Source organism: Sapajus apella, unplaced genomic scaffold (genome assembly GCF_009761245.1).
Source record: "Sapajus apella isolate SASKATOON/1434 unplaced genomic scaffold, GSC_monkey_1.0 scaffold8, whole genome shotgun sequence".
NCBI classification, from domain to species: domain Eukaryota; kingdom Metazoa; phylum Chordata; class Mammalia; order Primates; family Cebidae; genus Sapajus; species Sapajus apella.
The window spans coordinates 332,714-350,152 of record NW_022436948.1 but is presented as its reverse complement, the minus strand read 5'-3'; the positions used below and the strand labels follow the sequence as shown (position 1 = coordinate 350,152).

General features: G+C 42.6%; 1 protein-coding gene across 6 annotated transcripts in view; it reads left to right on the top strand.

Moving 5' to 3' along the window:
- Window positions 1-17,439, top strand: part of DIP2A (disco interacting protein 2 homolog A) — a 120,574-nt gene that overhangs the window by 27,464 nt on the left and 75,671 nt on the right. For 5 of the 6 annotated variants that reach the window (XM_032276508.1, XM_032276506.1, XM_032276509.1 and 2 more), the window contains exons 2-5: window positions 2,876-2,947; window positions 8,594-8,713; window positions 13,099-13,218; window positions 14,662-14,913. In XM_032276508.1, coding sequence (XP_032132399.1) covers window positions 2,876-2,947; window positions 8,594-8,713; window positions 13,099-13,218; window positions 14,662-14,913 — 564 coding nt within the window. The remainder of the gene's footprint in view (window positions 1-2,875; window positions 2,948-8,593; window positions 8,714-13,098; window positions 13,219-14,661; window positions 14,914-17,439) is intronic. The other variant, XM_032276510.1, reaches the window with a different exon arrangement.

Sequence of the window (17,439 nt, the reverse complement as noted above, 5' to 3'; positions counted from 1 at the left end):
ATTTGGCATCTGTGACCCTAAGTGAAATTCTTCTGCAGCAGTGGAATTCAGCCAGAGCCATATATTATACCTCTGTGATGTAGATTAATCGCCTCTCATACCCCACATGCACATTTGAAAATTACTGCCTTCTAAACCTTAAAAAGTTGTGTACAAGTTGATATTTAATAAGTGAAATTGTACAGTTATATCCTGAACCTGATGAGGACTGTCACTGCAGCAATGAGTGTGTTGGTGTGAGCAGTGGCTGGCTCCGGACCTGGGAGTGTCCAGTGAAGGTGTGAGGGGGTGAACAAGGATGACGTTTCCAAGGGGCACCTGGGTCAGAGCAGTGGATCAGATGTGCTCATTGCCTTGAGGATGGGGTGGTTTTAAAAATGGAAGACTTAGGGAAGAAAACAGAGATTCATAATATGCCATTCAGGTCAATTAAATACACAGACACAAAACAGCATGCATTCTATAGAATATATTCTGAAAAACACTATAAAAAACTGTCTAAAAAACACTATAGAAAGACACGATAAGAAAATATGTCTAAAAGACACTAAATGCAAAGAAAACGTTGCCTGAAGGGATGGAACACAGTGGGGACAGAGGGAATAAATAAATGGAAGGAGAGACAGACAGGCTTGGGAGGAACCGAGTAAGCTCTCAGAGCGGAGGCTCTGTGCGGAGGGCAGGGCTTTGGCGCAGTGCAGGGTGGAGTAGGTTGTGGTAGGCTGGTCTGGACGAGAGGCAGCTGCCTGGCCCTCAGGCCCTGGCCTCCTTGGCCTCAGGCTCTTCTTCTGTAGGATGGCATGTTAATGCCTACCAAGAGGCTTCCGTTGAGGCTTAACTTAGATGTCAGATATTCAACGGCATCAGTATGTTCACACAACAAACCCTACAATAAAAAATTAATCTAAAGTAAATATTCAGTTACGTATTCAATAAACGACTTCAGTCTGTGTCTTTTGATTCACCAGCAGCCTTACTGCTTTGTTTGTTTGGAGAGGAGGGAGGTCTTACAAAACACCAAAAACTCGACTATGTTCACCCAGAGGACAAGCTAGTCAGGAGAATTGTAATATATAATTCTGGTCTAAATAAAGTCTTCAAAACATCACAGATCCACTGTTAGAACTTCAGGTGTGTGTAGGAAACCAAATAGTGTGCTTAGGTTGAGAAGTATTTCCATGATGGTGCATTTCCTACCTCATTCCTAGGTGGTTTAATTTGTTTTCAGACTATTTTTCCTTACGATAATTTATTGGAACAGCGGTCCTTTTTCCTCCTTTCGCAAGGACACCCCTTGGCCTAGGAGGGCTTGTGTCCCATGGGTCCCTTATTCCATTACTTGGGAAACTTGAACCTGTACAGGAATTACTGGAGGATCTTGATAAAGTACAGATTTGGATTCTGTCAGTTTGGGGTATGGGTCAGAGTTTGCATTTTTGGCAAGCTCCCAGGGATGCTGATCACAATTTATTTTTATTTTTATTTTTTTACATTTCTTTTTTTCTTTTATATATATATATATATATATATATATATATATTTTTCTTTTTTAAAGTAAAAATTTAAAAAATACAAACTCTTGTGTCAAGGGCTGACTTTCAATAGATCGCAGTGAGGGAGCTGCTCTGCTAAGTACGAAACCCCGACCCAGAAGCAGGCCATCTACCAGTGGTTTAGCGCCAGGTTCCCCCCGAACGTGCGTTGCGTCATGGGCAAGGAGACGGTTGCCTTTCTGGCCGCAGCCCGTTTCCCAGGACGAGGGGCACTCTGCACCGGACCCCAGTCCCGGCGCACAGCGGGACACACCCCGAGCAGGGTGGAGCGGCCCGCGGGCGGGGATGGCGGGGGATCGGCTATCAGAGGGAGGCCATCCGAGTTTAACTGAGGCCCCACGGTGCTGCTGTATCGTTCTGCCTGGGCAGGATTCTGATTTAGAGGTGTTCAGTTGTAATCCCACAGATGGTAGCTTCGCCCCATTGGCTCCTCAGCCAAGCACTTACACCAAATGTCTGAACCTGCGGTTCCTGTGTACTCAGCGGGATTACCATGGCAACAACACATCAGCTGATCACAATTTTAAAAATTTGAAGTATTATTTACACACAGTAAAATTCACCCTTACTCTTCTATAGTGGTACAAATTTCTTTTTGAGACGGAGTTTTGCTCTTGTTGCCCAGGCTGGAGTGCAGTGGCACGATCTCAGCTCACTGCAACCTTTGCCTCCTGGGTTCAAGCGATTGTCCTGTCTCAGCCTCCCGAGTAGCTAGGATTACAGGCATGTGCTACCACGCCTCGCTAATTTTGTATTTTTAGTAGAGACAGGTTTCTGCATGTTGATCAGGCTGGTGTCGAACTCCTGACCTCAGGTGATCCACCCGCCTGGGCCTCCCAAAGTGCTGGGATTACAGGCGTGAGCTACCGCACCCATCTAGTGGTACAGATTTTTGACAAATGCATATATTCATGTAACCACCACTACACTCCAGGCGTAGAACAGTTTAACCACCCTCAAAATTCCCTTTTTCTTTCCTCACTCCCATCTCCTGGCAACCACTACCTGCCTCTGACTCTATGGTTGTATCTTTTCCGGAGTGTAATAAAAATTGAATATTCAACATACAACCTTTTGAGTCTGGCTTCTTTCACTCAGCAGCATTCATGTGAGATCTATCCAAATTGCTGCGTGTATCAGTAATTTCTTCCTTTCTTATTGCTGAGTGGTATTCCATTTTATGGATCCATGATAGTTTATTTGTCCAATCACTCCATGGAAGGACATTAGTGTTTCCAGTTTTTCAATTATGAATTAACTTTAAATTAAAAAATTTTGGAATTGGAGAAGAAATGTAATTCTTTTTTCCATTGTTGTTTTAGGTGACATCACTCAAAAAGGATATGAAAAGAAAAGGGCAAAGCTGCTTGCACGTTATGTACCACTTATTCAAGGTAAGGTCAATACACTCAGGTGTTTCATAGCAATTATATTTTTTCATAAAATGTGATTTTAAAATTGTTTTTAGAGTTTAACATTCGTTAGCAATGTTAAACCAAGTTTAAACATTAGTATATGTTGATTATTATTGAGATGGGGTCTTGCTTTGTTGCCCAGGCTTGTCTTGGAAAATATGCATCTAGTATTAATACAATCCAAAGGCATAGATTATAATTTAAAGCTCTGGCCTGGTACAGATCTCAGACCTCATTCCCAAAGAGGATTTATTTTATTTTTATGATTATGAACAGCCTGGCTCATTTCCTGACTGGGGCTAGAGCATCTATTATAAAGACGTCAGTTCTTCCCACATTAGATTGATTTGTGGATTCAGTGCATTCATCATTTCAATAGTTTTTTTTTTCTTTGTGGAACTTAATAACTAACAAGTTAGTTCTAAAATGTATATCCGAGTATAAAAGGTCAAGAGACCCAAAATATGTTCAGAAAAGAATGAGGTGAGAGGATTGGCCCAACCAGGATATGAAGAGTTATTATAAAGCCATTGTCACTAAGACAGGGTGGACAGCCCAGACAAATGCATAGATGTGTGGACTTTGCACATGGGAATGGTGGCATGGCAGGCATGGTGCTGGCATAGTTCTTTGTCCACATATAAAACACATGACATTGGAGACAAAAATCAGTTCCAAATGTATTAGGCCTAAATGTGAATGGCCTTTAAAGCCTTTAGAAAATCTTACAGAACAATTGTTATAATCTCAAGATAGGAAGGATTTTTTCACATCACTAAAGGTGCCAAAACTCAGGAACCATAAAGGAAAGGATTGATTAATTGGACTACATGAATATTAAGAATTTCTTATTATCAAACATCATCATAAAGAGATTGCAAAGGCAAACTACAGAGTGTGAGAAGATAGCCGTAACACAGATAAGAACTAGTATCCAGAATCCACCAAGCAGTGCTGTCCAGTAGAAATTCTTGCATGTTCTCTGACTGCACTGTCCAATATATGAAACACCAGCATGTGTGATGATTGAGCATAAGAGACAAGGTGTCACTCTGTTGCTCAGACTGGTGTGCAGTAGTGTGATCATAGCTCACTTCAGTCTCAAACTCCTGGGTTTAAGCAATCCTTTCGCCTCAGCCTCCTGAGTACGTGGGATTACAGGTGTGCACCACCACGACCAGCTCATTGATTGAGATGGGGTCTCACTATGTTGCTCAAGCTGGTCTTCAACTTCTAGCCTCAAGCGATTTTTCAGCCTTGGCCTTCCAAAGTGCTGGAATTACAGGTGTGAGCCACCATACCTTCCATTAATTTAATTAGTTTGAGCTTAATAGCCAGAAAGTCTTTCAACATAAGAAAATGTCCAGTAGAAAAGAGATGAAGATTCAAATATGTGTTTCATAAGAGGAAATCCAAATAGCCAATGAACAAATGAAAAGATGTTTAACCTAACTAGTAATCAGAGAAATGTACATTATAACCCCAGCCAACTTTCCTGTTGGAGAAGATTCAATCAGTAGGGTGCAGGCAGCTAGTATTACATAGTAAAGTTGAAGAGGTGTAGCAGTTCTTCAGGTACATACTTGCCCTAGAGAAACTTGTGTTTGTTTGCACCTTATTCTGTTGTACAAGAATGTTCATTATATCTGTAAACTGCCAAGAACTCAAATACCCATCAACAGAATTCATACAGTGGAAAGCCCAAGAGCTACGTGCATCAGCAAAGATGAATCTTACAAACATAATGGGGATGAAAGAAGCAATTACAAAGGCATATAGCCAGTACAAGGTAAAAAAACTTCAAACCGAGCTATTAATATTTAGGGACCTTGCATAGTGAGTGCAGAAAGTAAAGGAAATGGTTTTCAAAGACTCCAGCACACCATTTCCTCATGGAAGTTAGATTGGAGAGGGCCACAGGGACTCCTAAGGCACTAAGTGTTTTGTTTCATAACCTATGGTTTCTTGATGATATTCTTAAACCGTACACATGCTTTATTTTGCCTATATTGGTATGATGCATTTCATAATCAACAGTAAGAAGATTGAGGAGGCTCTTTATATGCTGATTTTTTTTTTTTTTTTTGAGACAGAGTCTCGCTCTGCTGCTCTGGCTGGAGTGCAATGGCACGGTCTTGGCTCACCGCGGCCTCCGCCTCCTGGGTTCACACGATTCTCCTGAGTAGCTGGGATTACAGGTGCCTGCCACCATGCCCAGCTAGTTTTTGTGTTTTTAGTAGAGATGGTGTTTCACCACGTTGGTCAGGCTGGTCTTGAACTCCTGATCTCGTGATCCACCTGCCTCGGCCTCCCAAAGTGCTGGGATTATAGGTGTGAGCCACTGTGCCCAGCCTATATGCTGATATTTATTCATCTAAAATAGAAACAAACTCAGGGTAAAATTGGAATTGAAGGAAACTATTAAAAATATCTTTAAGGCCCATTTGTCCAAAATCACCAGCAATCATCAAACTAAACTGGATACTGTAGCCATTTCCATTCCAAATAGGTCAACAGAAATGCTGGCCATGCCCACTCTTACTCCACATTATTTGGGTGGTCACAGCTGATGCAATGCGACGGGAAAACAAAGCAGAATAAATATTAGAGAACAAAAGATAATCATCTTTAAATGTAGGTGGTATTATTTTATACCTCAGAAACTCATATGACTGCTCATTTAACTTTTAGAATTAGTAAGTGATTTTGGTTTGATACACGTAAAGATAGACGGTAAATATGTGGCTTTTCTCTAGCAATATTTCTGTTTTCAAATATGAAAAAAATCTTACAATGAAAACAAACTATCAAATGCTTATTAATGCATTTTGTAAGAAAGACAAAACCTATATTAGGATTGTAAAATCTAATTGAAAGAAATAACCAAGACCTAAATATATGAAGAAACATACCAGTTTCCTAACTGGAAAAACTTAACATCCTGTAAAACTGGCAGATTCCAAGTTAATGTGTGAATGTAATGTAGTCCAGTCTGAGTACCAGCCCTGAGATTCTCCTAGACCTAGAATTGGAAGTGACCCATTAGAAGGGGAAAAGTTCTGAGAGTAGCCTATAAATTTTTGAAAAAGAACACTAGTGATAAAGGACTGGCATTTGAGTTACTAAACCTGACTGTGTATGCTTTATAGTCACAACAGGAGGATGTCAGTGTATGGAGTACACGACCCAGTCAGTGGAAGAGAATCCAGACGTGATTTGAGAGGATATGAAGGAGGAGGGTCAATTTATACCTGGTACTATCCTTCTGCAGGCAGGAACCGTCTTCCTCCTCCCCACCATTAGTGAACATAAACTTCAGAAGAATTAAAGTTCTAAATATGTTTTTATTTATAAAAAGCATGAAATTCAGGAGAATATTTGAACACTCTTTTGCTTGGGAATTGTCTTCATAGGCAAGATAAGAGACGTGGGAGCTAGAAAGGAAACGATGCACAGGTGTGATAGGCTCCCTAGGAATGAGAACATTTCAGAATGATGAGCTGCCAGCAGCCAGGCCACAGCTGTGTATGTGTACACAGTTCAAGGTGTCCCCAGCAGACAAGGAGTGAGGCTTCCTGGTCTTTTGGGGGAGTCTCTTGTTGGGTAAATTAACAGAAATCCAAAGAAGAGGAAATGTGGTTGAGCAATAAACATTAAATTATATTCAACCTCTCTAGTAGATATGAAAATGCAAATTAAAGGACACCATTTTTCTCTTATCAGATTGGCAGAAATCTGGAACTTTTTATAACATGTAGTGCTGACAGAGTGGGGAAATGGCACTTTCATGCATTGCTTGTAGGAGTGTGAATTGCTGTAACCTTTTTGGAAAGTTACCTCTTCATGTCTGTTAAATTAAAAATACATCTACTACTTCATCCAATAATTTCACACTAGGTTTTGTGTCTTTGTTGAATAAATGAATCTATCTCAAAGAATGCATATTTTGGACTGTTTAAGTGTAAGGAAGTCCATTTGTGTATATGTCACTTTACAGCATACTTGTTTATCATCATAAGGTGTAAGACTCTGTATTGTCCATTGTGAACTTTAAAGTTGTTTTATCCAGTCACAAAAAGCCGAAAGCCAGTAGGGGCACTGCTTAATATATGTTTTGTATATAAATATGTGTGTGTGTGTGTGTGTGTGTGTGTGTGTGCGCGTGCACAGAAATGTACATGTATATGTACATATGTATGCTTAAATTTTGAAGGACTAACGTTGATTTCTGTAGATAGTGTTCCTATTCTCCAATGCTGCATAACTGACCACCCCAAAATGTACGTAGTGCTTGAACAACATCAGCAGCATCTGTTCCGCTCACAAATGTAGAGTGTAGGCCCAGCTCAAATGTTACCTTGTCTCTGTCCACAGAGCCAGAGCAGGGTGCTCAAGTCCTGGTCTGACATCCTGTGAGGGCTCCTCAGTCATGGCTGTGGCTGTTGGGGTGGGGAGACTCCTGCTGCCATGCACCTGGCTCCCCACCCCTGCCTGTGTTTCCCTCTGTCCTCATGTGGCTCCTCCACCGTGGGGCTTAGCACTTTAGACTTGGTGTGTGGTGTTGCAGAGAGCCAGATGGAGCTGTGTCATCTTTCACGACTAGCCTTGGAAGTCATACAGCATCACTTCTGCAACACTGTACTTGTTGGGGCGGTCACTGACCTGCCCAGGTTTGAGGCAGCGTGAACTCTGCCTCTTCATGGAGTGGTAAGGGCTGGAGAAGCCTGTGGGATTGGAATTCCTGCTGGCCAATTTTATGAGACATTTTGAAACAAAGGTTAAAGCTAAACATATATTTTTGTTGAAGCACATCTGCAGGTTTTGCTTTGTGCTGTCAGCAAGGGTTCAAATGATACCAGGGATTTTGTTTAGTGACCTTGAACAATTGTTCCCCATTCCTTCACTCACTGGAATGTGTCTTGAGGGCATCTGTAGCCAGGGACCACTGCCTGGAGAGCAGAGGGCCTGGTGAGGGAGTGTGGAGAGCAGCAATGTGCTTTTCATTTGCCCCGATTTGGAGGAGGGCAAGTGGGCGGTGCAGTGAGGGCAGTTGGCCCAGCTTGAGCAGGTCCCAGCCTCTGAGCACTTTGTGCCCTGACATCATCATTCTAATGCCCCCCTTGCTCTTGTTTTCTTTGCCTTTTCACTTTTTTTCCTGTTTGTATCAGAGGGCTACTGGTGGACCCCAGTGGTGGTCTGGTGAGCTGTTTCTTACTCAGGGTTTACCAACACTGTAGACAATGCTGGGCATGAGCAGCACAGGCCATTGCAGACTTGGAAACACAATTCAGAAGTGGGCTTTGAGAGGGCTTTGTACCATGGCTCACACTCCTGATGTGAGCTGCCAGGTACTGTGCTGCCAAGGGTATAGGGCCAGCTGTTTGATCGTCATCCTTCATGCAGTTGGTGAATGAGAGGCAGGGCTGGTGGGTGTGGGGAGAGAAGAGCAGGAAGTAGATGTTGCCCTTAACCCACAGCATTCATGTGTCTGTCACTGACTTCCAGATTAAAGTCTCTTCGATAGAGTGTATGCAACAGATGAGAAATGTATGCTATGTTAAATGGATTTTTTTGTAACTTGAAAAGTAAATTGTTCACATAAGGTATTCCCATATTGTGTTTCAGGAATAGACCCATCTCTGCAAGCAGAGCATAGAATTCCTGGGCCCTCACAAACCACTGCCATGGCACCCAAGCAGCAGAAGTCACGGCCCACCACCTCGAGAGACGAGCGCTTCCGGTCAGGTAGGGTCACAGCCCAGGCAGTGAGAAAGGGTGATGGGCCTGCAGCTCTCAGATTCCCACCCTGAAGTCTTTCAGTTATTTTTTCTTTGCCGCAATATCTGCCAAATAAATTATCTTCACGTGAGCAGTAATGTACATAATCATGTTTTTTTCAAGAAAAACATTTAACCTTCGCATAATCACAGACTGTTTTAATGTATTATGTAGCTTTAGTGGCATTTTCTTAGAGGATGCCTACAAAAATCTCTGGAGAAGTCTTCCTCTCTCTCTTAATAGAATAACTTCTTTAAAACTTTTATACACTTTTCCACTTGGAAGTTGATACTAATACTTTTTGTGCATTATGAAGCAGCTTTACTGCTAGGTGTAGGCGTTTTAGTATTTCTTTTTCTAATTTTGGAGATTTCCTTCCAGTTAGATTTCTGCCACTGTGGCAGTGCTTTTATGAATATTTAAATTTGTCTCTGATATTTTACTTGAATCAACAAATGTCGATTGAAAAAATTCATGTTTTCTATCATAAGTAACATATTAACAACTTGAGCACATTATCTGTTTAATATTTTCACCACTGTGTGATTGTACATTTTCTTTACATTTAAGTTCTTTCGATATGCCTTTTTCAGAAAAAATTTTAATAGGGATAATGGTTGTTTTAAGAATACTGAAGACAAAGATTAAGATTTTAATTGTTTTTTTCAACAGGGAGTGTGACGAAATAGTCTAAGAAATATTTGACCAGATAATGTCTTATCAATTTGATATACATTTATAAAAAACTTTATCACTTGGAAAATGGCTTCTTCTCTGATTACATAAATAATACATACTTAGTGTTAAATATGTAAAAAATAATTATACCAAGTTTAAGGACAAAGGTAAAGGTAAAAATCACTTGAAACTTCTGAATCCTGAGATAGCCACCCTCAGCATTTCACTGAGCAATGTTGTCTTCATACCTGGATGCAGATACACATGCACACATATGTGTACTTCCCATGGAAGTGGTCATAGAAAAGGTCTCCTTCCTTCTTCCCTTCCTTATTTTCTACATGTCCCCACTCTTCTCCCCAACCCTGCCCCTGCTCATGTAAGTGATATTAATAAACTGATTTCTGCCCTTGTGAAGGTTGTACTAGGTATATTCTTTATCTTTTGAATATAAGTCTTATAAATATGATTTGCCAATATTTTCTCTCAGGCTGTGGTTTGTCTTTGTGTTTCCTTAAAGTATCTTTTGAAGAGCAGAAGTTTTTAATCTTTATGAAGTCTAAGTTATCATTTTTTTAAATGGATAGTGCTTTTGTTCTTGTGTCTAAGAAATCTTTGCTGGCCAGGCGCAGTGGCTCACACATGTAATCCAACACTTTGGCAGGCTGAGGCGGGCGGATCACCCGAGGTTGGGAGTTTGAGACCAGCCTGACCAACATGGAGAAACCCTGTCTCTACTGAAAATACAAAATTAGCTGAGTGTGGTGGTGCATGCCTGTAATCCCAGCTACTTGGGAGGCTGAGGCAGGAGAATCACTTGACCCCAGGAGGCAGAGGTTGCAGTGAGCTGCGATAGCACCACTGCGCTCCAGCCTGGGCAACAAGAGTAAAACGCCATCTCAAAAAAAAAAAAAAAAAAAAAAGGAAAATCTTTGATTATCCAAGATTACAAAGATTCTCTGTTGTGTTTTCTTGTACAAGTTTTATAGTTTTAGATTTTTGTGCCATTTTAGTGCCCTGAGGTCTGTGATCCGTTTTTTAGTTAATTCTAGTGTAAATACAGGTATGGATCAGAGTTCATGTTTTTGGATATAGATGTTCAGCTGTTCCTGAGCCATTCCTTAAGTCTATGCTTTCTCCAACGAATTCCCTTTGGGCTTTATTTTTTTAAGCAGTTGCACATAAATGCATGCATCTATTTCTGGACTCTATTCTGTTGATCTATTCATTTGTCTTTTTTTTTTTAAGACAAATTCTTGCTGTTACCAGGCACCGGGCTGGAGTGCAGTGGCGCAATCTCTGCTCGCTGCAACCTCCGCCTCCTGGGTTCAAGCAATTCGCCTGCCTCAACCTCCCAAGTAGCTGGGACTACAGGCACGCGCCACCATGCCCAGCTAATTTTATTGTTTTTTTTTTTTTTTTTTTTTTTTTTAGTAGAGTTGGGGTTTCACTATCTTGGCCAGGATGGTCTTGATCTCTTGATCTCGTGATCCACCCACCTCGGCCTCCCAAAGTGCTGGGATTACAGGCCTGAGCCACTGCACCTGACCTTTGAGACAGAGTCTCACACCGTTGCCCCAGCTGGAGTGTAGTGGTACGATCTCGGCTCACTGCAACCTCTGCTTCCGGGGTTCACACGATTCTCCTGCCTCAGTCTCCCAAGTAGCTGGGATTATAGGTCCCCACAACCACACTCAGCTGATGTTTTGTTTTTTTAGTAGAGATGGGATATCACTATGTTGGCCCGACTGGTCTCGAACTACTGTCCTCATGATTCACTTGCCTCAGCCTCCCAAAGTGCTAGGATTACAGATGTGAGGCACTGCACCTGGCCCTCATCTGTCTTTATGGCAAAACAATGTTCTCTTGATGATTGTACCTTAATAAGAAGTGTTAAAATCAGTAGTGTTAGTTTTTCAACTTTGTTTCGTGTATGTGTTCTGTTGTATCTAATGTGTCTTTGTGTTCCTCTGGCACTTTTAAGATTTTTCTCTTTATCACTATTCTGTGGACTGGATTATATCTCCTCTCTGAAATTCATATGTTGAAGCCTAACCCCAGTGGGATGATATTTGGAGTTTGGTCCTTTGGGAGGTAATTAGGTTTAGATGAGATCATGGGGGTGGAGCCCTCATGATGGTATTAGTATCCTTATAAGAAGAGGCATTATGGTTGGCTATGGTGGCCCACACCTGTAATTCCAGCACTTTGGGAGGCCGAGGCAGGTGGATTGCTGCTTGAGGCCAGGAGTTTGAGACCAGCCTGACCAACATGGCAAAACCCCATCTCTACAAAAAATACGAAAATTAGCCAGGTGTGGTGGCACATACCTGTAGTCCCATGTACTCTGGAGACTAAGGCACGAAAAGAAGCTCTAGGCTCATCCTGGGTATTTTTTCCCCTACTCCAGATCCAGAATCTGTCATTTCTCAGGGTGGTTTTGTTTGTTTGTTTGTTTGTTTTGAGACAGAGTCTTGCTCTGTCACCCAGGCTGGAGTGCAGTGGCATGATCTCGGCTCACTGCAGCCTCTGCCTCCTGGGTTCTAGCAATTGTCCTACCTCAGCTTCCCAGGTAGCTGGGATTACAGACATGTGCCACTATGCCCAGCTAATTTTTGTATTTTTAGTACAGATGGGGTTTCACTGTGTTGATTGGCTGGTCTCAAATTCCTGACCTCAGGTGATTCGCCCTCCTTGGCCTCCCAAAGTGCTAGGATTACAGGCGTGAGCCACCGCACCTGGCCTTCTCAGGGTGTTTTTAAGTGAGGATGGTGTTTTAAGACCACAGTCTGGGCACTAGGGATGCTGATTGCTATTGGGCTGGTTGTTGTTTGTAGGCATTTTCAATGTACAGGGGTAAGACAGACTTCTAAAAGACAGGGTACCACATTTCTTTGTAGTTAACGTGGTCTGTCAGATTCAGGACTGCAGGGTCTGTACTTCACCTCTTTTCTTTTCTTCCTCTTTTTCTTTCTCTCTGTCTCTCTCTCTTTTTTTTGAGACAGAGTTTTGCTCTTGTTGCCCAGGCTGGAGTGCAATGGTGCGATCTTGGCTCACCAGAACCTCCACCTCCTCCGTTCAAGCGATTCTCCTGCCTCAGTCTCCACCGTAGCTGGGATTACAGGCGCCTGCCACCACGCCCAGCTAATTTTTGTAATTTTTAGTAGAGACAGGGTTTTGCCATGCTGGTCAGGCTGATCTCGAACTCCTGACCTCAGGTGATTCACCTGCCTTGGCCTCCCAAAGTGCTGGGATTACAGACATGAGCCACCATTCCTGGCCAAATCTCATAATGTTTTAAAAAATTTTACGAATTTGTATTGGGCTGCATTGAAAGCCCTCCTGAGCCCCTGGGCTTTGGGTTGAACAAGCTTGGTTTAAACCAACAACTAGGTACACATTTAGGTTCATTTGTTTCACTTTATTTTCAATTTTGGGGATTTTTCTTTTATTCAGTTTCGCTTTATAACTGTGGAAATATTTTACGTGATTCCAAAGTTAGATCTACAAACAAATGAATATTTAAAGAAATCTAGGACAAGCATGTGGGGATAGACAGAGAGAACTTCTATTCCTTTTACCCCCACTGAAAACAAACAAAAACATGAAACTTAATTTGTTACTTTATAACCAATCTTATAAAAAGTATTGTTACTGCTGTCCTTCCCTTGTAGATGTCCACACTGAAGCCGTGCAAGCAGCTCTGGCCAAGTACAAAGAGAGGAAGATGCCTATGCCTTCGAAAAGACGTTCTGTCCTTGTGCATTCGTCTGTGGAGACCTACACCCCTCCAGGTATTGATAATCAGTGTCAGGAGTGGCCTTTTTGAGTGGTTCACAGACCTGATGTTGTCCTGTTTGCTTCCCATTGAGTTTGGAATATCTGTCTGGCCTGTAGTATAGATTGGACACATTTGGAGATTAAAAATGTTTACATATGCTCATATTCCTTACCGGAAAATCTGTGATGTACATAGTGTTCTTATTGCAAATGGATACTAGCTTTCTATAAGACTTTTTGTGTGGATACTAAGATGCTATTTATGTCTTTTAGTAAAGAGGAAACTAAAATAAGCACTAAGCTAAAGCTTCCTGAATTAAGAATTTTACAGTTATTCTCATCTTATTACCTATAACTTAACAGGTTGTAACCAGGACTCACATGCAACAGTGTAAGACTATTTGGAAAGTTTTGGGGCTTATTTTGTTGTGGTTTTATTGGTACCATTAGAAATGAAAATTTTTATGTGAGTTTTCTCTCTAGCAATAATGTATTTTAGTCTTCCTGTTAAACTATACAAGATGTTGATAATGTCTAATGACTTCACATTCGTGAATTTGTATTGTTGTCATATATTTGAGTAACAAAAATAGTGACACCCATTTTTGATTTGATGCATTTGGAGATACTATACAATAAAACCAAACACACCAGATTCACAAGATGATTTGGTGGTTTTGGTAATGCTTTCTTCCTTAAAACAAAAGAAGTTTATTGTTGAAAAAAACTTAGAAATGGTTGTCAAATAATTGTTTCTACTAAATATAGCTATAGATAGTATCTAATTTTAAAATAATATTTTAATAATTTTAAAACCCATAATAAACACGCAGTCATGCAGACTTGAAGAAACCTTAACTTACAATTAATTTTGTTGACTGAAGCAGTTGTCTTGGGGAAGGGATTCTTTTTAGAGCTAGTTCACGATTCCCCTGAAAGGATGCATATAGACAGGGCTGCGGGCCTCCCATGGCCACCATGTTGTTGCTGCGGCCGTGCACAGGCCAGGATGCTGCCTCTCTACCTCCAAGGTGTAGGGCCGGGTGCAGTCTTGCTCCTGGGTGATGTTGACTGATGCGTGGATATGATATCTGACTCTGTGTGGACATGTAGCACAGCACTAGATATTCACAGAATGCTTACCAGTCAGGGTCTTCTTTGGTACTCGGGACCCCACTGAGGTATATGCTGAAGCCGTTTAGGAGACAACAGGCTGTCTTCACTTTGAGTGTGTGTGGTTTCTGGGGAGCTGGAGGCTCATGGAATCATTTTCTCCACAGTAGGCCTCCTTGCATACCCTTCTAGATTAAGGGTGACCTTCAAGGTGACTGCAGAGCTGTGCCAGGTGTACAGAAGCATGCTGCACACAGGCTTGGGAGGCTCCAGTGCGAGTGGGAACTCCGTCCTTCTCTTGACTCATCCCAACATCATGCCTGTCATCATTATTTTAACCACAGACACGTCGTCTGCCTCAGAAGATGAGGGCTCTTTACGGCGACCCGGGCGACTCACCTCCACTCCGCTCCAGAGCCATTCCAGCGTCGAGCCCTGGCTCGAGCAGGTCATTCAGGGCTCGTCCACCTCATCCTCTGCATCCTCCACCTCATCTCACCCGGGAGGGAGACCCATCGCCGCTCCCAGTGCTGCAGCCACGCCGGGGGCCGCCGCTGCCACTGCACTCGCAGGCCTTGAGGCCCACACCCACATAGGTCAGTAACAAGCTGCTGCGGCCCCTGTGCCCGCAGAGTGGGATCAGGAGTGTCCAGGATGGAGGCGCCAAGCCCCAGCAGCAGCACCGCTCCTTTTCAAGGAGGAGGTGGAGCGCACCTGAGCTGGGCGCCTCCCTGCAGACTTAGCTGCAGGCCTGAGTGCTCTCCCAGTGACTGAGGTCACACAACCCAGATAGCCCATGCTGGCTTATCTGCCTGAAACAGTAAACGGAGTTTGAGCTTTTAATAACTGCTTGAAAGAGATGAGGATAATATTTGGTTAATTCATCATTCAGATTAAACCCCTAGTAACCTTTTGAACAATACAGCTCAGTTGCAAAATTTTTCCCCTCTAAGACCTACCTCTTTTTCATCTGGAAAATGTCCTTTTGGTAACAAAAGTAATTCTTGATGCTTCTGTGATTTGGCAGTCCTAGGCCTTTGGAGCATGGGGCCTCCCTCCTAGTCCCCTAGAAGGGTGTGGTGTTTCTCAATGTCATAACACCCTTTCCTGCTCTTGAGGGGCAGCTGGTGTGCATAGCAGGTGCAGGAGTGCATGGTCAGCACACATATGTACCTGCTGGTGGCTGTAACCATCACCCTTGACCTGGCTGCCTCTCTGTTTTCCATGCCTTTCCTCTTGGCTGTATGTTCATAGGTGCAGGGCCGTTGGTTGTTTCGGTACCTGGCTGGAATTCTGAGGTGAGGGAAGAAGGCTGCAGTGTGGTCTGGCCTTTGCTCCTCCAGATACCAGGTTAGACAGCCTTCCTCCTGAAAAGGTATCAGTCAGAGCTAATGATATGGATGCATGGATCTTTTCCAGATCATACAGTCATTTGAATTACATTCATCTTAGAAATGAAAAAAGTACAAACCTTTCATCCTTTGAAATTCAATTTTTTTAACTAAAATGGCAGCATAGTTAGCTGTATGTAGCTGGCTTGTGAAGCCCACATACATTCTTACACAAGTGCCTTAAAATACAATCAATATTGTTGAAGACTCATCTTAATCCCCTCCTTTCTTTTCCTAGATGAGGAAGGAAGACAGAAAGTCAGGTGATTGTGAGCTGCCTAAGATCACACAGCAGCCTAAGTGGTGAAGCCAGGGCTGATACCATTTTCTTGATTCCTGTTCAGTTTCTTTGCTTTTAGCTGCTTTTCTGCCAAAACTGAAATGGTGAGCACCTGCAGTGCAACCATGACAGGCTGGTGTTTGTGGTGGGGTCCCCATGGACCACCTTAGGCTGTTACTGGGCTCATGTACTGAGCTCTTTTTTGTAAAATCTTGGTCACTTGGCTGAACTGGGGACAGATTGGGTATGTTGAGTGGCCCACAGCTTCTGTGTCAGCATCCTCTGTAGGGCACGTCACTATTGCTCTTCACTTTTTATTCGTTTGAGTCAGTATATCTGTGTGTTTAACATGTGTCCTTCTTCTGAGGTGTCAGTCTCAGATGAAAGCTCACAGTGCCCTGCTCTGACTCCACATTGCTTCCAGCTCATAGAGTAACTGCCAAGGCTGCCAGGGTAGGAGGAGAAGGCAGCATTTTCCACAGAGAAAGTGCCTTTTTGGAAAATGGCCTGCCCAGATTATTTCTGTAGCTTTCCTGGGTGTTCCATGGCCAGAGGCTGCTGCCCACCTTTCCTGGGAGGTGTACCGTCCATACCTTGAAAACAGCTTTTGCACCATTATTTTCCTTCTCTGTTCATCATTGGAGGTTTAACTTTGTAGAAATACATAGTTAACTCCAATTCTGAGGCAGGTGCAGGAAAACAGTAGTTTTAAATGTTCTATTACCTCATTTCTTCTTCCAGAAGTTCCTTTCTAGGTGAGATGGTGCAGGAGAGCAAACATTTGTAGTCTGAGTTTGTTAGCCATTGCTGAGCCATCTCAACACTGTTTCCTGGTGATGAGGAGTTTTTATTTTAGAAATAAAAGCTTTATTCAGCATGAAAAATTAGCCACAGTTCAGACTGTTTAACCGTATAGCCCTCAACTTTTCAGTGATGGTGGGGTGTCTTTAAACAAAGCATTTAACTCTAATGTGTGTTCAAATTACATGTTTTCATTCTCTGAAAAGGACTTGGCTGCAATTATTTATAATGTAGGTTTATTACCTGTGTTGATAGAAGACAACTCCTGACTCCTGCAAATGTAGCTATAATGACCTCTTCCTTTCTTATTTGCTAGTCCCAGCGTTGACATTTTATGATCAATTCTATTAATTTAAAAAATTCTTGGCCGGGCGCGGTGGCTCAAGCCTGTAATCCCAGCACTTTGGGAGGCTGAGGCGGGTGGATCACAAGGTCAAGAGATCGAGACCATCCTGGTCAACACGGTGAAACCCCGTCTCTACTAAAAATACAAAAATTAGGTGGGCATGGTGGCGCGTGCCTGTAATCCCAGCTACTCAGGAGGCTGAGGCAGGAGAATTGCCTGAACCCAGGAGGCGGAGGTTGCGGTGAGCCAAGATCGCGCCATTGCACTCCAGCCTGGGTAACAAGAGTGAAACTGCGTCTCAAAA